General features: G+C 42.4%; 1 protein-coding gene across 3 annotated transcripts in view; it reads left to right on the top strand.

Annotated features, from left to right (window-relative positions):
• EVI5 (ecotropic viral integration site 5) overlaps positions 1 to 16,919 on the top strand; it is a 157,318-nt gene that overhangs the window by 79,528 nt on the left and 60,871 nt on the right. For all 3 annotated transcript variants that reach the window (XM_090047684.1, XM_090047683.1, XM_090047685.1), the window contains 2 exons: positions 8,900 to 9,034; positions 16,452 to 16,592. In XM_090047684.1, the coding sequence (XP_089903810.1) occupies positions 8,900 to 9,034; positions 16,452 to 16,592 (276 nt within the window). The remainder of the gene's footprint in view (positions 1 to 8,899; positions 9,035 to 16,451; positions 16,593 to 16,919) is intronic.

The raw sequence follows: 16,919 nt of genomic DNA, 5'->3' as shown, positions 1-16,919 counted from the left end.
CATGGCCTGGGAGGGAAGCCCTGTGCTGGAGCCTCCTGCTCGCACTACTCCATGCTGCTCTGGAATTGGAGGGGAGCCCTGTCCCTGCTTCCCCATGGAATCCCAGGACCAGCACAGCAGGGAATGGCACAGGCAGCTGGCTCCAGCACGCAGGGTTTCCTTCCCATGCCTCATGAGCTTAAGGGCTGCACATGCATGGTGGGGAGCACTGGCAATAGAGACAGCACAGTGAGGGCTGTGCCTCTCAGTGCAATGTGCAATGCTGGCCAGAGCTATGTGCTACCGGGCACCAGTGCCTGGGCCAGTTACAAGGACCACAAGCACCCCCGCCTGTTGCTGTGCCATGGGGGGAGTGTGGGGTCAGTCCCCACACCTCCCCACCTACCCTTATACCTCACTAATGCCACATACTCACACCCTGCCTCCACACCCCCACATATACACAACCCCCCAACATACTCTATGCCGCTCCACACACAGCCACGACCCCTCACAAACCCCCCTCACCTCACCATCCACCCCCCAACACTCCAGCCTACACCCACACCCCAACCCACACTCCCACACACAATATACAAGACAAAGAATTTTATTTTTAGTTATTATACAATCACCTCTATATACACTATGCAAATACAAATGATGACAAAAGTATTTTTGTAATAAAATTAAAATACATTATAGTAGGTGTTAGACTTCTAGTATATGATTTGGTTTTTTTCTGGTTCTAAGAAAGCACACCCCCTTCCAAAAAGTATTTCTGGGGGTCAAGGGGCCGGACTTCTGGTGGCAAAGGTCAGGGGTTAGGGATGGTGTTTCCAGTCCCAAGATGGCAACCAGGGGGTGGGGGTAACTGTCAAGGGGCAGGACTACCCATGCGGCCCTCAAAAGCTCACCAAACCTTGTTAAGTGGCCCTCTATCTGAAATAATTGCCTGCCCCTGTGCTAGACCTTTAAATATAAGCAGAGCACCACCTAGAGGATTTTTTTTCACTAATTTATTTTCAATTTTGGATTTTAATTTTAATTCCAACAGGAAATGTTTGAGGCAATTTTTTTTAATACCATTACCAACTGCTGTCATTTTATTCTGAGGGATTCCAGTATGATTTATTGATTTGTGGTGTTATTTACTAATAAATTATTCGTAGTGCAGTGTCACAAAGGTTTTTTTTATTTTAGGTTAGTTTTTGGATTTTTTTTTATCTACAGCCAATGCCATGAATAATTTTATAATGAAGTTCCCAACACTGTATTCTGCTGTCTGTTCTTGCTGTGTACAAGAGCATACAGCCGGATCTGTGTGAAGTAAATTGCAGGACAGGGGCCCAAACTCAGTTGTAAGGGTTGGTAAAGGATACATGCTACAGTCTCTTAAACATTGACACTAACAGACTTTAGGAAGAGGAGCAGACTTCTTGAGATGAACAGACAGGAAGGGAATGGAGGTAGGATTTTGGTAGGAAGAATATTAATTTACAATGTTGCTAGGAAGGGTTATCATAATAGTTGTGAAGAGAATACAAGTTTACTGATGAAATGTTAATCAGTCTTGATTTTTTTTTCTTATGAGATCACAGACTGAGATGAAATGATTAAAGATCATGGTCTAAAATTGTGAAAAAGGTTATCTTTTTTTGTACCTTCTACTCAGTTCTTCTGCAAGATTCAAACACATATGAGATCAGAATGATGTTGAGGATTGATGTCTAGTACCAAAACCCCTGAATTATCTGTAGCCTTGATTTCCATGTCTTCCCCCACCATTTGTAGGGAATTTGGAGGTAAAAGAAACTCTGATAGGTTGCTGAATTGCTTTTTAGAGTGGTGTTCTATTTTCCTGTGAGAGGAAAGGGAAACTTTAGAATTTCTTTCATAATTATTTATAGAGTTTTAGGAACAGACTTAAAGCTAATACTAATTACTTTGCATAAAGAAAAATCTTATACGTACCTCACTTGCCAGTACTTTAATTAATATCTGCATCTATATATAAGATAAGGTTATCTTGTTTAGGAGGAAATATTAAACATTTAGTCTGGTATTAAACTTTTTGCATTGAGTAGAGGTGCACCCATACATTGGTCTCATATCAAATCGGCACTGATATAAGGAAAAGTGTCTGAATTGGCTTTTTTGGCCCATGTGGTCGATTTAAATGCCTTATGCATGCACGTGGCTGTAGTGTAGCATGCAGGCAGCAAGGAGCACAGCCCAGCAGTATGGAGAGCAATGTCCAGCTGGTAAATTTGTTGTGGTGGAAGGGGTTGGGGGAGAAAAAGTGTGTGTGTGTGGGGGGGGGGGACGACACGTTGAGGCCCCTGTAGTGAAGGAGGGAGTGGGGCTGGGGTAGGGACAGGGGCAGGTACTGCCAAGCTGGGGCAGAGCGGGGCACAGCTTGTCTGGGGGGCACAAGGAGTTGGGGTAGCCCCTGCTGCTGCGTGCATCCTGGGAGGGCATAGGGGTGTGTGCCCCCAGATCTGCATGTGGGCTGCTGCAGTGAGCTGGGACCAGGGTGGCACCAGGCTCTTCCTGGTAGGGGCTGGGCTGGGCTGGGCTGGGCTACACTGGGGGCGAGTGGCAGCACTGGGAGAGGGAGTTGGGGGGGCTGCAGTGAATTTTGGGGTGGCTGCAGGCCCCGCCATAGCCCCCTCCCAATGCCACTACTGCCCATCCTGAGTACAGCCTGGCGCAGCCCGTCGGGAAGACCCCAGCACTGCTTCGGCTCCAGTCCACAGCAGCAGCCCGCACATAGATCTGGGGGCACGTTCCCCCCATGCCCTCCTGGGGTGTGTGCAGCAGTGGGAGCTGCACCCCCCCCAACCATACCCTCAGATAAACTGCTCGCAGCTCCATCCTGTACCCTGCCCCAGCTGGGCAGCACCTGTCTCTGCCCCCGTCTCAGCCCCACTCTCTCCCTCACCGTAGGGGCCTCGATCTTCCCCCTCCTCACACCCCTTCCACTGCAGTAGACTTGCCAGCTAGACGCTGCTCTTCAAGCTGCCACCTGCATATCAGCAATTGGATCAGTACTGGCTGATATGCCTCATTAAAAATCGGCTATCAGTATCAGCCAAAAAAATCTCTATTGGTGCACCCCTAGCATTGAGATATAATTATCTTTGTTCTGGACAATAAACTGACATGTCTTTAATAGAGGGCAACTTTGTGAGCTTTGTAAAAGCAGTGGATAGCTTAAAATTATTAGACCCTAAATTTGGAAAATGTGAGTGAATGCATCATAAAGTGGTGATTCTTGAAGGGGTCTCGCAGGTTAAGGGTGCTGCAGGGTGTCGTGCCCTCTGGGCACTGTTAGGTCTGCAAACCTGTATATATGATTCAAGACCTAAATCCAGAGATCTCAAATATGAATCCATAGGGTCAAAAACATTCTGAACTGTTGAGATCTTTCTGACTTCTTTTTAGTTGAAGAATTACACTATTTTTCTGTAGTTAAAAAATGAGTGAGACCTAAGAATTGGCATGTTCTGAGGCACGTCTTTAGTCTAACAATGGAGGGCCTTTAGTTTAAAATGGTTGAGAACCACTGTTCTAAAGCTGTCCACATTCTGAAACAGCCTAGAGAGTTCTTATGGTATCAGCTATACTGACTAACATGATTTAAAAAAAAAAAAAAGTTGACAAAGCTGCTCGCTGGAGCACTTGATACAAATTGCTATAATTATCTTTTCGTGTGTCTCTGTACTGAAATATAATTTAAAGAGAGAAATGTAAGCTAGTCAGTTCTCCACATGTGTTGGGTAATCAAAAAATTAGATTAAGAAGGTGAAAACGTTTCACTAGTATATATTTATTACAACGTATCAGAGAATCGTGGATTAAATAATATCTAAAATTCAACAAAATAAGGTACATTTATTGTTGAGATATTTTAAGTGACCATTTGTAAAGGTATTGAAGGGAGGTCAATCAACCCTTTTATTTCTCTCTAACTCTTAAATGCAGTCCTATAGCTTAAATTTTATGGAGAGGCAAAGGTTCTTAATAGTTCTTTTAAATTTTCAACTCTTTTTCTGAATTTGAGCAATCATGTCTTGTGTAACAAGACACTTTTTTATTATTAAATTTTAATGTATATCTCCTATTTCTACATTTAATTTGGAATATAAATGTAAGAATTAAGGGCTTCTACAGGCATGAAAATGGTTTCAAATATTACCATTTGAGAAGCACAGGATAGCTAGTATTTCTGTAGCAGAGGCTTAAGGAACTGTTAGGAAGTCACTTTTGGAAAGGTATTAATGAGTATAACTAATGAATATAATTAATGAATATTCAGTAGCATGTGCAGTAACTCCATACTATGTTCCCTCTACAAGAACACCTGAAAAAAATGGCTAATACTGGCAAATGTAATATTGACCAAGAAGTATCAATTTAGCAAGGAAAGCTTTGTAACTGCAAAGTGGCAAATAATTTTAGCTTGATTATTTAGGATTTTTTTTATCATTGCCTAACAGGGAATGGCAAATACATGTAGTTTAGTGAAGTACTATAGATAAATTGAAGACCAAATTTTGTCAGCTGTTGTGTCAATAAAGATCCTTTGAGAAACCTAAAAGATTTGACCTTGAACTTTGTAAAAATATAAATAAATCCCCAATTTCTATTTTGACCTTGGTTGTGCATTCTTGCAGTCAGTGAAGTTAAAAATTAATCTTTTGCAGGAAGATTGGCACACTCTGAGAGCAAATTTGTGACTTGTAGACAGACTTACATTATATTTTAATTCTCTTTTTTAATTTAAAGCCACAATACTGAAGATCATAATATTGGTCATGGCTACTATAGCTAATTTTGGTTATGGGCCACTTGCTAGATAATTAGAAATGAAACACTTATCATGATAACCTACTTATCCATCCTTGTGCAGTATTTTGCTGAGGCAAGCACATAATACAGCTTGTAAGTGAAGTGAATTCAAATTCTGTAGTCCTAGGGGAGGATGACAGCCACTATAAAGTACTGACATTCCTTAGATGTTAACAGCAGAATGTTGTCCAGTCACAGAATCATTTAGGGCCAGCACCTGATGCCTTAAATGAGTAATCCTACTGAAACCAGTGGGACTACTTGCATATGTAAAGCAATCAGTATTTGTTTTTGAATGCTGTCTATATGTTTCTTCTCTACTGTACCTACATAATTTAAGTTATACCATATTTACTTGAATACAAGACAAGGTTTTTTCCCTCAACTGGCAGAGGGGAAAAAAGCTCCTGGTCTTATTGCATACAAGGAAATCTCACTATGTACATTGTGTATCATTAAACTACTAAAAGCAGCATGTGCTTAGTAGTGGAACCAGCTATGAAGTTGATTTAAATGCAGTTAACACTGAACATGACTATTACACACATGGCTCATCTTGAGTAAACATGCTGATGGGAACTTTTTTTGTGGGGACCTTAAAAAGAATTGGTAGTTGATCCTCCAGGAAGGTACTGGCACCAGGTCTGGAGGTACTGGAATACTAGGCTAGCACCAAGAGGGCCAGAGCCCACCCTGATCTAAGTAAAAAAGCAGGGCAGGTTAGTGCAGCCCATCTGAACAAGATGCATATAGTGCCAGGTAAGCACAGTCCCCCTCAGCATTGACTCTTTTTAAAGTCATGGTGAGCCACTACGTTGCATACATTTAGACGTCCTTTTCACTACAACAGCTGAGCTGTGCCTTTCCCATTTCCAATTAATTCTGTTTCTTCACTAGCCTTAAATGCCTGGCAAACATCACCAAATGGGGCCCCAAACAGTTCACCCAGAATTCCTCTGTTTTTCCCTTTCTCAGCCTAGCACATATGATTAGTGTGGCCTACCATGAGTTGAAGCCAGACCAAGTTGTCCTGTGCCTCATCTGCATATAAGTTTTTGGAGAATCCAAGGACTTGTAACAAGAACACCTTGTTCCAGTCATGAGTGGGGTCTAATTAGCACATGGATCCTTTTTGGGGGTGTCTGGAGAGAGAGCCATTTTCATGACTTGCTCATGGCACAACGGACCTATTTTGTGGGCCTTTCCAGCAGCCCCACCCCTTGCTGCTGATTGGTGGAGAGGTCCTGCCATCACCACTGATTGGTGGAGTGGCCCTGCCATTGCCACAGACAGTAAGTCTCAAGCACATGAGAGTGACTGCAGGGATTGCCATGGTGTCTAAGCCTCGTGGTAAGGATGTTGAGATTCTAAAACAATATATTATTTATATAATATGCTGGGGAAGTTTTTGGGGCGGAGTTGATTCTGTGGGAAATCGCAGATGATGGAATATTTTGCAGTGATCGGTGAAAACCACCAAACTGCACATTAAGTAGGTCCCTACATGTAAGTAGGTGCCAAAGGGCTGTTCAAAAGAAGGGTTATGGAGTACCTGTGCCAAAACTTGCATTAGTTTCATAAAAAGGTAACATGCATCAATTCTGGATGAACTAAGTGTATGGGTACTATATGCAAATTCCTACAGCCATGTTTAATTTCAAGGTTATTGTTTTCAAATTCGCTTCTCAATTCCATGTGCTCATGGAAAGCAAGGTCTGACAATAAGGAGAGGGGTAAGGAGCTGTTAGTGGGAAAAGTTGGAGGGAAGAAGAAAACGAAGTGCTACCTGACCCCCCAAATATATTTTCCCTGCTTTAGAAGTGGGAGGGGGACAAAAAGACAAACCTCCAATAATTAGATTCTATATGTGGAAAATTTATAATTTTGTCACAATTTTCCAGTTATAAAATCTAATTATTGGAGGGGGCATCTTCTGTTTGAGTAAATAAGTATTTCTAACACTACATAGCTATATGTGTCCACCGGGATAGGTAGAAGCATGAACTTATATGATGATACTCATACATAAAACGATAATGGATATATAAAATAAAATATGATGAATAATCACTTTTTGTACCCACTTTTATGTTGTATGACACTTATGTTGTATGTTGCCCTGTCCTGTAAGTCTGTCTTAAGTTTGTGTTCTTCAAGCCTTATTTCTGCTCAGGGCTACCAGAATATATAAACTGTACCCTAGTCTTGCAAAGCCTATTATAAAATCCAAAAGCTAAATTGTTTTTATGTATTACTGTCCACTTTCTAAGAATTTCAGTTTATCGGGGTGACCACCAGTATCTGGGGGAGCGTTTGTTCACCAGAGCACTCCAAGGGATGATGAGGGCAAATGGTGTACTACTGCCAGACCGTTTCAGGCTGGATATAAGGAAGAATTTCTTTACTGTTCAAGCCCCCAAGGTCTGGAATAGCCTGCCATCAGAGGTGGTTCAAACACCTACATTGAACACCTTCAAGAGAAATTTGGATGCTTATCTTGCTGGGATCCTATGACCCCAGCTAACTTCCTGCCCCTTGGGCAGGGGGCTGGACTCGATCTTCTGAGGTCCCTTCCAGCCCAAATGTCTATGAAATCTATGAATTTGATGTTGATTCAGAGAATCAGCAATTTGGCCATAGGCATAGCTTTAAATGTTTTTTCTACATACCTCGAGGTACCAGGCACAGCTTGTAAATGCTGCGATGGTGGGGTGGATGGAACATCCCACAGGAGTGTGGGGAGGCCCCCTGTGTGCTCGGTGGCAAACCTGGAAGTGGACCAGAAGTACTTCTGGGTCTGCTGCCGAGCACGCTGGGGGGCTCAGTGATCGGCCACAAGGGGACCCCAAGTGCCGCTCCCCTCCCATCCCCCCCCTCCCATCTGCCCCACCATCTCAGCATTCACGAGCTGCCTGGTAAATTGAGGTATGTAGAAAAAACATTTAAAGCTGTCTGTTCGAATCGTCAATCTTTCAAAATCTCTCTGAATCAATTCAGAGGGTTCTAATTCGATTCAGAGAGATTAAAGGGTCTCTTGATTCCATTCAGATTCGGAAATTCAGCCACTGAATTGGGCCGAATCTCTGCCAAATCGAATCAGTGACTGAAGCGTTGCACAGCCCTATTAGCTGTTGTTCTTCAAGTTGACCTTTCAAAGTGGTTGTGCCTGTAATATCTAGATAATTTATTTTCATGGAAACTTACAGCCATGTACAGAACTGTAAAGTTTGAGGCACTCTTGGGAAATGGGATGTGGTGATCTAACAAGCAGTTTCTCTGGCAGTCTGATTGGAAATATTCCCCTGTTTTGTTTTGTTTTTTTTTTTTTACAAGGATTTTGCATTTTCTTATGTTGCCAAAGCAATCTTTTTTTTATATAACAAAAATCTGTATCAAGAAGCTTTTGTTCTTTCAGTTCAAGTTACAATCTATTGATCACAAGTACAAATGGTCAGTGTAGCCTTAGGGTTCCTTTCTGAGGAAAATGGGTGCTTTATCCACTTTATAGGATACAGTCTTAGGGAACAAGGGATCAGAGGAACCTTTCATTACTATGGTTGATCAAATTATTGCCATGGGTATTTAGTAATAATTTTAAAAAATCTTAATTGTAGAGATCATTTACTTTGAATGGAACAAAGGGAGTTGCTGAAGATTTTTCTTTTATTATAGGACAAATATGCCTATTTATACCTGCATCAAACTAGTTTTTCCCTAATCCTTGTTTCTGCATATCAAAAAATAATTGCACCAGACTACAAAACCTGTATCTTACCACAGATGAGCATTTACTCAGATATTCTTGCTGACTTTGTTTGGAATTAATTTATGTTGCTGCCCACCAACAGGAGTGGAGAGTTCACAGTCTTGCATTGTTTCAGTACTGCTGTAGAGGCACAGTACCCGATGTTGCCACTGTGGATGGGAGGCAAAGTTGTATAAGGAAACTTTTTGTAGTTCTGATAGTTTTAGCTTTTGACAATATTTTTCAACCTGAATTTAAGCAAAAAAACCCCTTCCTTTAGACTCTCAATTGATACTAAATATTTATTTCCAAATTTTATAGCATAAATGCAGTTCACGCTACAGTGAAGACTTTGTGCTACAGCTGGAAAAAGAGTTGGTTCAAGCAAGACTGAGTGAAGCAGAATCCCATTGTGCTCTGAAGGAAATGCAAGATAAGGTTCTAGACATGGAAAAGGTAAAACAAAACTAGGGTCTGCTTTATGAAATAGTGCATCAGTGGGTATGTTAGTCCTTATTTTTTCAAAGCATAATTGCAGTCTAATTTAGCATGTTAAATTTCATTATTTTGGAGAAACCTCCAAAATCTGAAATGAATGCAACTGAAGCAGGGAGATTTTCTCAAGTTCACAAAGATCTTGGGTCAGTTGTTCAAGAACAAGCTGTTTTCTATATAAAGATGAAACTTAGTCTGGTAATGATGGTTTTAATGCAAACATTCACTACTGGTATTGATGTTTCATCAAGAACAGAAGGCTAATTCCTTATTTAGGGCTGACACTAGTGGTAGAAATTGAAGTTGAGTGCAGCTGGCTGCCTTAGGTATCTGGAATAGGGAACAAGGAGTTCACCTTCTTTTCATTCCCAAATTTTTAAGGCCTTGATTTTTCACCCAAAAAGAAAAAGCTTTAATTTTCACTTTAGTGTTAAAGTTTTGAAGCATTTCTCTCTTTCTTGGGTACTCAGCATTAACTCTTCCCTAATGAGCTGTCAGATCACCTTGTTTACTTTTAGGCTTAGAACAGAAATTACACACAAACTGATTGGAAACCTGGTTCAAACCTGTACTACAACAGAAGTCCAGTGTACATAAACCACTTTCAAAACAGTCCAAACCAGTTTAAGATAAACTTGGATGGATGTAGTTTCAGACTTAACTGATTTAGGTTAAATTAGTTCATTGTAATTCTGTCCCAGATCTCCTCCAGATCCAAATTAACCCACAGTCTCCCAGTATCCCAGCATGCTTTGTACTCCCCCCACAAGCCCCCTCTTGCAGGGTGGGCAAGGTAGGTGAATGTCTGTTCACTTGCTTATTGGTTCAGTCTACACAGCTTGGACTAACTTGAGAAGATTGAACTGATTTCAACCTTGGGCTTTTTGATTGTCTGTACTTAGCCTTATGAAACAACCGTCTGCAGTACACTGAATGTTTGAGGATGGAATTAAATTGAATGATTCCAAATAATATACAACACAGAGAGGATACTATATTGATTATGTTGTACTGACTTGGGGTGGATAGTACCTCAGTTTAGATCTGAAGTGTCCATATATTTGGACCCCTGATTAAACCTTACTTTTATGGGGTAAAATCTTGATTATAATAGGTACATCTAATTATCTGAAAAGTTTAGTGGGTTTGAAATGAGCAAGATGTATAAAATGTTAAGGCAGCAACAATTGTACGTTAAAACAAGAATCCAACATATGAGGTCATACCCTCATTTCAGACGGTCAGCATTTACCTTTTATTTAAGTTGCCTCAAACATAGATGTGACATTGTTAAAAATAAAATTTCAATATACTTGCAAAAATGAAATAGCTACTTCATTTGCAGCAAACTGACTCAGTTCCAGGAAATAATTTTATTACGGCATCTCCATAATTAAGCATGCACAGTTAGGTCAATAAAAAGACATAGAATAACCCAAAACTACTGCAAATGCAGCATTTTTTCTACCTTTTTATTAACTTAACATGCAGCCTGGCCAAAAAAAATTCTGTTATCACATATTCTTACAGATGTGCTACCATTTTTTCAGGTAAAACTCTAGAAGACTATATAATCACTTTTTAATGTTTGCTATAGCACTTCATTTTCGAGTGTGTGTGTGTTCTGAGCTGGTAAAATGGATGGTTGAGTCCATCTATGAATTCTGACATAAAATCTAAGAATTCTGTAATTCTATTATTGCTTAATTTTAGGCAAACCATGCAAATCCCTAGATATGACAAAATTACAATTTTGCCAAAAAAGAGAATATTTATATACCACAAAATAAGGCCATGGAAGGAAGTAGTGCACAACTTTAAACTTGGAGTACCTGACAGCAGTTCAAACACTTCATACATCTGCATTGCATAGTAAACAGGAATAAACCTGTTCAGGTAGATTCCTTTCTTATTTCTTTCCTTACCTTTTCCTTATACTGTTCTTCATTTTTTTTTCTCATCAGGATCTTATTTTATTCAGGCTTTTTCTCTTTCCATATAACCCTTCTTTCCAGCTGGTTTTCTTGAAACTAATTCTTGGGTTTTCTGATAGGTCCTAGGGTATGACAGATACCGTTTTGAAGCACTTCAAATCCTGCTCTAATCTAAAGCACTTCAGATTTGAAGCACTTCAGTATTGTGCAAATTTACAGGTCCCTCCCCACTGAAATCCTTTAAGATCGCCCTTAGTGCCGGCAATGGAAGAGCTCTGCAGGTCGGGGGCTGGAAAGCAGAGATGCCTTTGGGGCCCAAGTTTCCAGAGGCTTTGAAGAACTGCTGAGTGAAGAGAAAAGAGCCTTTTACTAGGGATTTGTGAAAAGGACAGTATTTGATTTGGATTCAGCCTGAATTGGGGACAGTGATTCGATTTGTTGATTCGGATCGCTGTCCCAGATTCAGTTGGGCCAAATCAAATCTGAAGAGTCGATGCTGATTTGGAGAATGAGCGATTTGGCCTTAGACACAGCTTTTAAATGTTTTTTCTACATGCCTCGAGGTACCAGGTATGGTTTGTGAACACTGTGAGGGTGGGGCAGATGGAGCATCCCACAGGGGGCGGGGCACACTGCATGCTCGGCAGTGAATTCCAGGTCTACCACCAAGTGTGCTGAGGGGCCGTCCTGGGCCCCCTGGTTTGGTAGTTGGCCACTGGGTGCACCTCCCAGACTCAGGAGGCACCAGTTGCATGCTCCCCGGTGGATCTGGAAACGGACTGGACCGGAAATGCTTCTGGTCCACTTCCGGGTCTCCTGCCAAGCATGCTGCGGAGTCCCTTGTGCTCCTGTACAACGCTTTGTCCGCCCCAGCATCCTAGTGTTCACGAGCTGCCTGGTACCTTGAGGTATGTAGAAAAAACATTTAAAGCTGTGTTAGAGGGTGGTGGTTGATGGAAGTCAATCATTGTGGTGCTCTGTGACCAGTGGTATCCCTCAAGGCTCTGTCCTTGGACCTATATTATTCAATATCTTCATTAATGCTGTGGACATTGGAGTCAGAAGTGGACTGGCCAAGTTCGCCAATGATACCAAACTCTGGGGTAAAGCATCCACACCAGAAGACAGGAGGGCGATCCAGGATGACCTTGACAGGCTCAGGAAATGGGTGGACAAGAACCTGATGGTGTTTAACACTGAAAAATGCAAGGTTCTCCACCTTGGGAAGAAAAACCTGCAGCATCCTTTATAGGCTCGGCAGTGCTACGCTGATTAGCACTACAGGCGAAAAGGACTTGGGGGTCATGACTGATCATAAGATGAACATGAGCCTTCAATGTGATGCTGCTGCTAGTAAAATGAGAAAAACTCTGGCTTGCATCCATAGATGCTTCTCAAGCAATTCCCAGAATGTCATTTTCCTGTTGTACTCGGCCTTGGTGAGGCCGCAGCTGGAGTAGTATGTCCAGTTTTGGGCTCCACAATTCAAAAAGGATGTGGAGAAGCTTGTGAGAGTCCAGAGAAGAGCCACACACATGATCAGAGGTCAGGAAAACAGACCTTATGATGAGAGGCTGAGAGCTATAGGACTCTTCAGCCTGGAAAAGCGCAGGCTCAGGGTTGATCTGATGGCTGCCTATAAGTTTATAAGGGGTGCTCACCAGGATCTGGGGGAACGTTTGTTCACTAGAGTGCCCCAGGGGATAACAAGGTCGAATGGTCATAAATTTCGATTTGGATTCAGAGATTTGGCCACCAAATCAGGCTGAATCAAATCAGCGACTGAAGCGTCACACAGGCCTACCTTTTAGCTGTTGTGTTGTTTCCACCTCACCACCCCTCCCCTACTTTGGTCCCTCAGCCTTCCTCAGTGTTCGCTGCTACTACAGGCCTGGTCAGTTTCACCTATAGAAAGTCTGGTCAGTTACAGGAACATCACTTTCATCACGGCTGGAAATGGATGCCTACGATCTCCTTGCTCTCTAGTCCTTGGCTTAGCAGCACTGGGAGGTGCTGTCCCTACTGTCCTACTTAAGACTGAGTCATGATCTGCATAGCCATGCTTTGCATCCTCTTCCAGCTCAAGTGCCAGATGGCAGGCATTAAAATGATATTACAAGGCCCTACAAACAAGACCTTGGAAGGGTGCCTCCTAAAGATGTATTACTTGCTCTGCGCCATTGACAGTACCTTCTCGGAGAATGACAACACAGAGGACAGCCTTCTGCAAACCATGTACAGTAAAAGCTGTGTTATCTGGCATCCATGGGGAATGGGGAGTGCTGGTTAATCAAATATGCCGGTTACCTGAGAGGCAGGCCCCTCCTGCCCCGTCCAGAGCACCAGGGTTCAGTGTGTCAGGGGACAGGGAGAGGGGTCCCACACAGGCGGCTTTGCCCCAGGCCGTGTTCCAAAGTCGGCAAAGTGGGACTCGGTGAAACCAGAAGTGCCATGGTGGGCCTTCCAGTTTCGCTTTTGCCACATCAGTGGGCATGCTGGTTAATAAAGTGCCAGATAACACGGTTTTTACTGTATTGGTGCTTCTAGGCCACAGATATGAGCAGCAAGTGGTGGGAATGCATTGTTCTGGAGACCTGGGACAACAAGCTTTGGAGACCAGAACTTTAGGGTGAACTGTAGCACCTTTGTAAAGATCTTTGCCAAGCTGACCCCAACACTCAAGAGCCAAGCCACCAACATAAGAATAACCTCACCATGGAGAAATGTGTGGCCATCACCATCAGGAAGCTAGCCACCCATAGAAGCCTGCAGTTTCTGACTAACAGTTTTGGGATGGGCAGGTCCACAGCAGGATCATCTATCCAGGAGGTGTGCTGCACTTGTGGATGTTTCCTTTGCCCCACCAGCCTGTAGGAGGACATTGCTGGATTTATCTGCATGGGCTTTCTGAACTACATCAGGGCCATCAGTGGCACCTACATCACCATCCTGCCCCTTGCAGCCTGGAGTATATCAACCAAAAGAGCTACTTTTCTACTGTTGCTACAGGGCATTGTAGACCACCAGGGACAGTTTACTTATGTTACCACTAGCCAATTGAACAAGGTTCATGGCACCATGATCTTTAGGAACTTTAGCCTGGTGTCCCTTACAATGGAGGAGTTTGCCAGTGGAGTTACCACCATTGAGATGGAAAAAATAACTATTCCCCACCTCACCCTTTCCCCTTGCTACTTGGGGACTTGGTGTATGTTTTCTCCTATGGCTCATGAAGCCTTACACTGGGATGCCAAGAAGGAAGTGCTCAGTTACTATCCATATAATTAGGACCTCCACATCTATTACTGTGGGAGCTCCCATCTCAGTAGGTGTTGACCCTGAAATGTCAGCAAGAAAATAAGTGTCCTTTGTTAAACTTGTGCCAATGTGAAAGTAAACTGACGAACTTCCTAGGGTATTTCCATGTTTCACCTTATAAGCCTCTTCACTTTTGCTTGTGCATCCTAAAACGCTTAAGATGGTTCTTCCCTGCCTCATCCTGGCAGCCTAGTGTAGAGTCCCCAAGCTCCATGGCATGTTAGGACTCTCTTTCCCAAAATCACTGGATATGACTAATCACCATCTGGAAGCCTCCCCATCCCCCAGAGTAGTACTGTGTTCTTCCATCAATGGTTTCAAAACAAAGATGCCCTTGACCCAATTTCTACACACCAAAACCATGTGTTCCCCCAGGTGGTGTATTTAGGGTTCCCCAAATCCTCTACAATTACAATGTAGGACCTGCATGGGCAGCCTAATGATGTTGGAGGCATCTGTGTGTGCATGCCAGTGGTCCTGTCAACATGCTGCAGTAAGTAACAGGTTTATGTCTCCTGGCAGCTGGGATATGGGCTTTAGAAAGAAGAGTGCTGGCTTGTCATGGGCAGCTGTGAAGTGATGCTTTTCAGTAGTGGTGAGATGGGGAATGTTCAGCAGGAATGTGTGGCAGGGATATCTGTGAAGTTGAGGGGTTGATATGGCATGATGCTATGGGGCTAGTCTGGCATGAGGTTGAGGGGATGATCAGTCGAGATGGACTGGGATGGGCTGATCCATCTCAGTGGCATCAGAGCTGTCATGTTCAGCTCAATAGTAAGTCTCCTGATCTGTGCTCCCAAATTGGAGGAGAGACCCTATCCAGAGGGTCCTCCTGTTCCCAGTTACAGCCCTTGGAGTCATTGTATGCTTCTGGGTTGATGCTGGAGTCAGTAACAGACCAGGGCTTTATTGAGTCTCTGCTGGCCACAGTCTGTGACAGCTCCTTCTGGCAGGCACAAGTCACCCTCTGAGTGCCTGGACCTAATTGACATCATGGTCCTTATTTTGTCCCTTCAGCACTTTGGCCTTGACACAGCACTGTCAGGGGCAATTTAGTTATAGACAGTTTGGTTGTAATAGTTCCCTGTCAGTGAGTGTTGGATGTTCTCGTTCCCCCAGTTGGCAGGGACAGCTATTATTTCTGCCCAGCTCCAGTTAGTTAACTGCCTTGTGGATGGAACAGTGGACAGTGGCACTGTTACTATGGTTCAGACTGCTACTGACATGCTGCAAAGGGTCCTTGACTGTTCAGATGCAGGAGAAGCAGAGTCCTTGGGGTACAGGGTCAACAAATGAGACAAAGTACTGTGGGGTGCTGGAAGACTGACCAACTCACTATCATGCTCTGTTGGAGGATGCAAAGTACTTTACTATAATGTTTGTAAAAGTTGTTTCTATTTTTTTCCAGGATCATTTTTAAAGATGAAATGGTCCTGTTTGAAGTGGTTTATCATAGGTCTGTGCCCTCATTTTTGGAACACTTTAGAGACACTTGGGGTTCTACAAATGTTATGTCTGTCCATACCTCTCCTACTATCCCTTTGTCTTAATCTGTATTGCTTCTTGACCAACTACCATACTGAGTGTTCACAACATTTCCGTTTTCCAGCATCCATTGGAGCCCTTTTAAAGATGAAAAAACATTCTAAAAGCCAAAGCCTAGGAGTTCATACAAGATATGTGAAACCCTAAATGACACAAAATCAGTTTTTCCCCTACATTTTGCCTGACAAGATCATAGTTCAGAACCCCTTCAGGTTTGTCTTGCATCCATTTTATGGCATTATTCATGACAAAATCAGTGTAACTAATGCAGCTACCTGTCCTGCTTTTCTAGTGAATCTTCTATTTAGATTCCAACTACTGTAACCAGAAAAATCTAAATGCCAAAAGTTTGAAATACGGATAACTACTTTTTAGTTCACATTTAAAAGGTGTTTTTCTGCTTTTAAATCCACACTTTATCTTAAATATTTGATTTCAAATAATTAAATTTCATCTGAAGGTGCACTGCATGCACTTTCAAACATTTTGTGTTTAGCCAGTAATAATGGTTATCTTGCAACAAAACTCATTAAATGAAAAATTCTTCAAATGTATGTTGAAGAGAGTCCTTTTTGCTGCAGAGAAACAGTTCTTTACCTGATGAGAATAATGTTGCTAGACTTCAAGAAGAACTGATTGCGGTGAAATTAAGGGAAGCAGAAGCTCTGATGGGACTAAAAGAACTTAGACAGCAGGTCAAGGATTTGGAGGAGCACTGGCAGGTATAAATATAATATACCTTTTGAAAATGTATTTTTAAGAAAGCAAAAAAGAGAATATATAAGTCTGAAAAATGGTGTCTGGTAGAAATTGGTGGATGGCATTGGGCAAGAGAAGTGTTAAATGAGGCTGCTACAAGAAACTTTACTTAAATGTACCTTTAAAATATATGTGAAATTGGACCCAGTTGTAGCCATGTGTTCCTACCTCATGCTACAGACTGAAGTGTTTGGTAGGAAGTACACCAGCAGAAAGTGAAAACAGGGATCCTACTTCAATGAATTCCATTGAAATGTAAAAGTTGGCAAAGTCCTCTTGTTACATGTTAA

The sequence above is a fragment of the Crocodylus siamensis genome, chromosome 5 (assembly GCF_052110815.1).
Source record: "Crocodylus siamensis isolate JL-2025a chromosome 5, ASM5211081v1, whole genome shotgun sequence".
NCBI classification, from domain to species: Eukaryota; Metazoa; Chordata; order Crocodylia; family Crocodylidae; genus Crocodylus; species Crocodylus siamensis.
The sequence above is the reverse complement of the archived record's forward strand: the minus strand, read 5'-3'. Positions and strand labels throughout refer to the sequence as shown.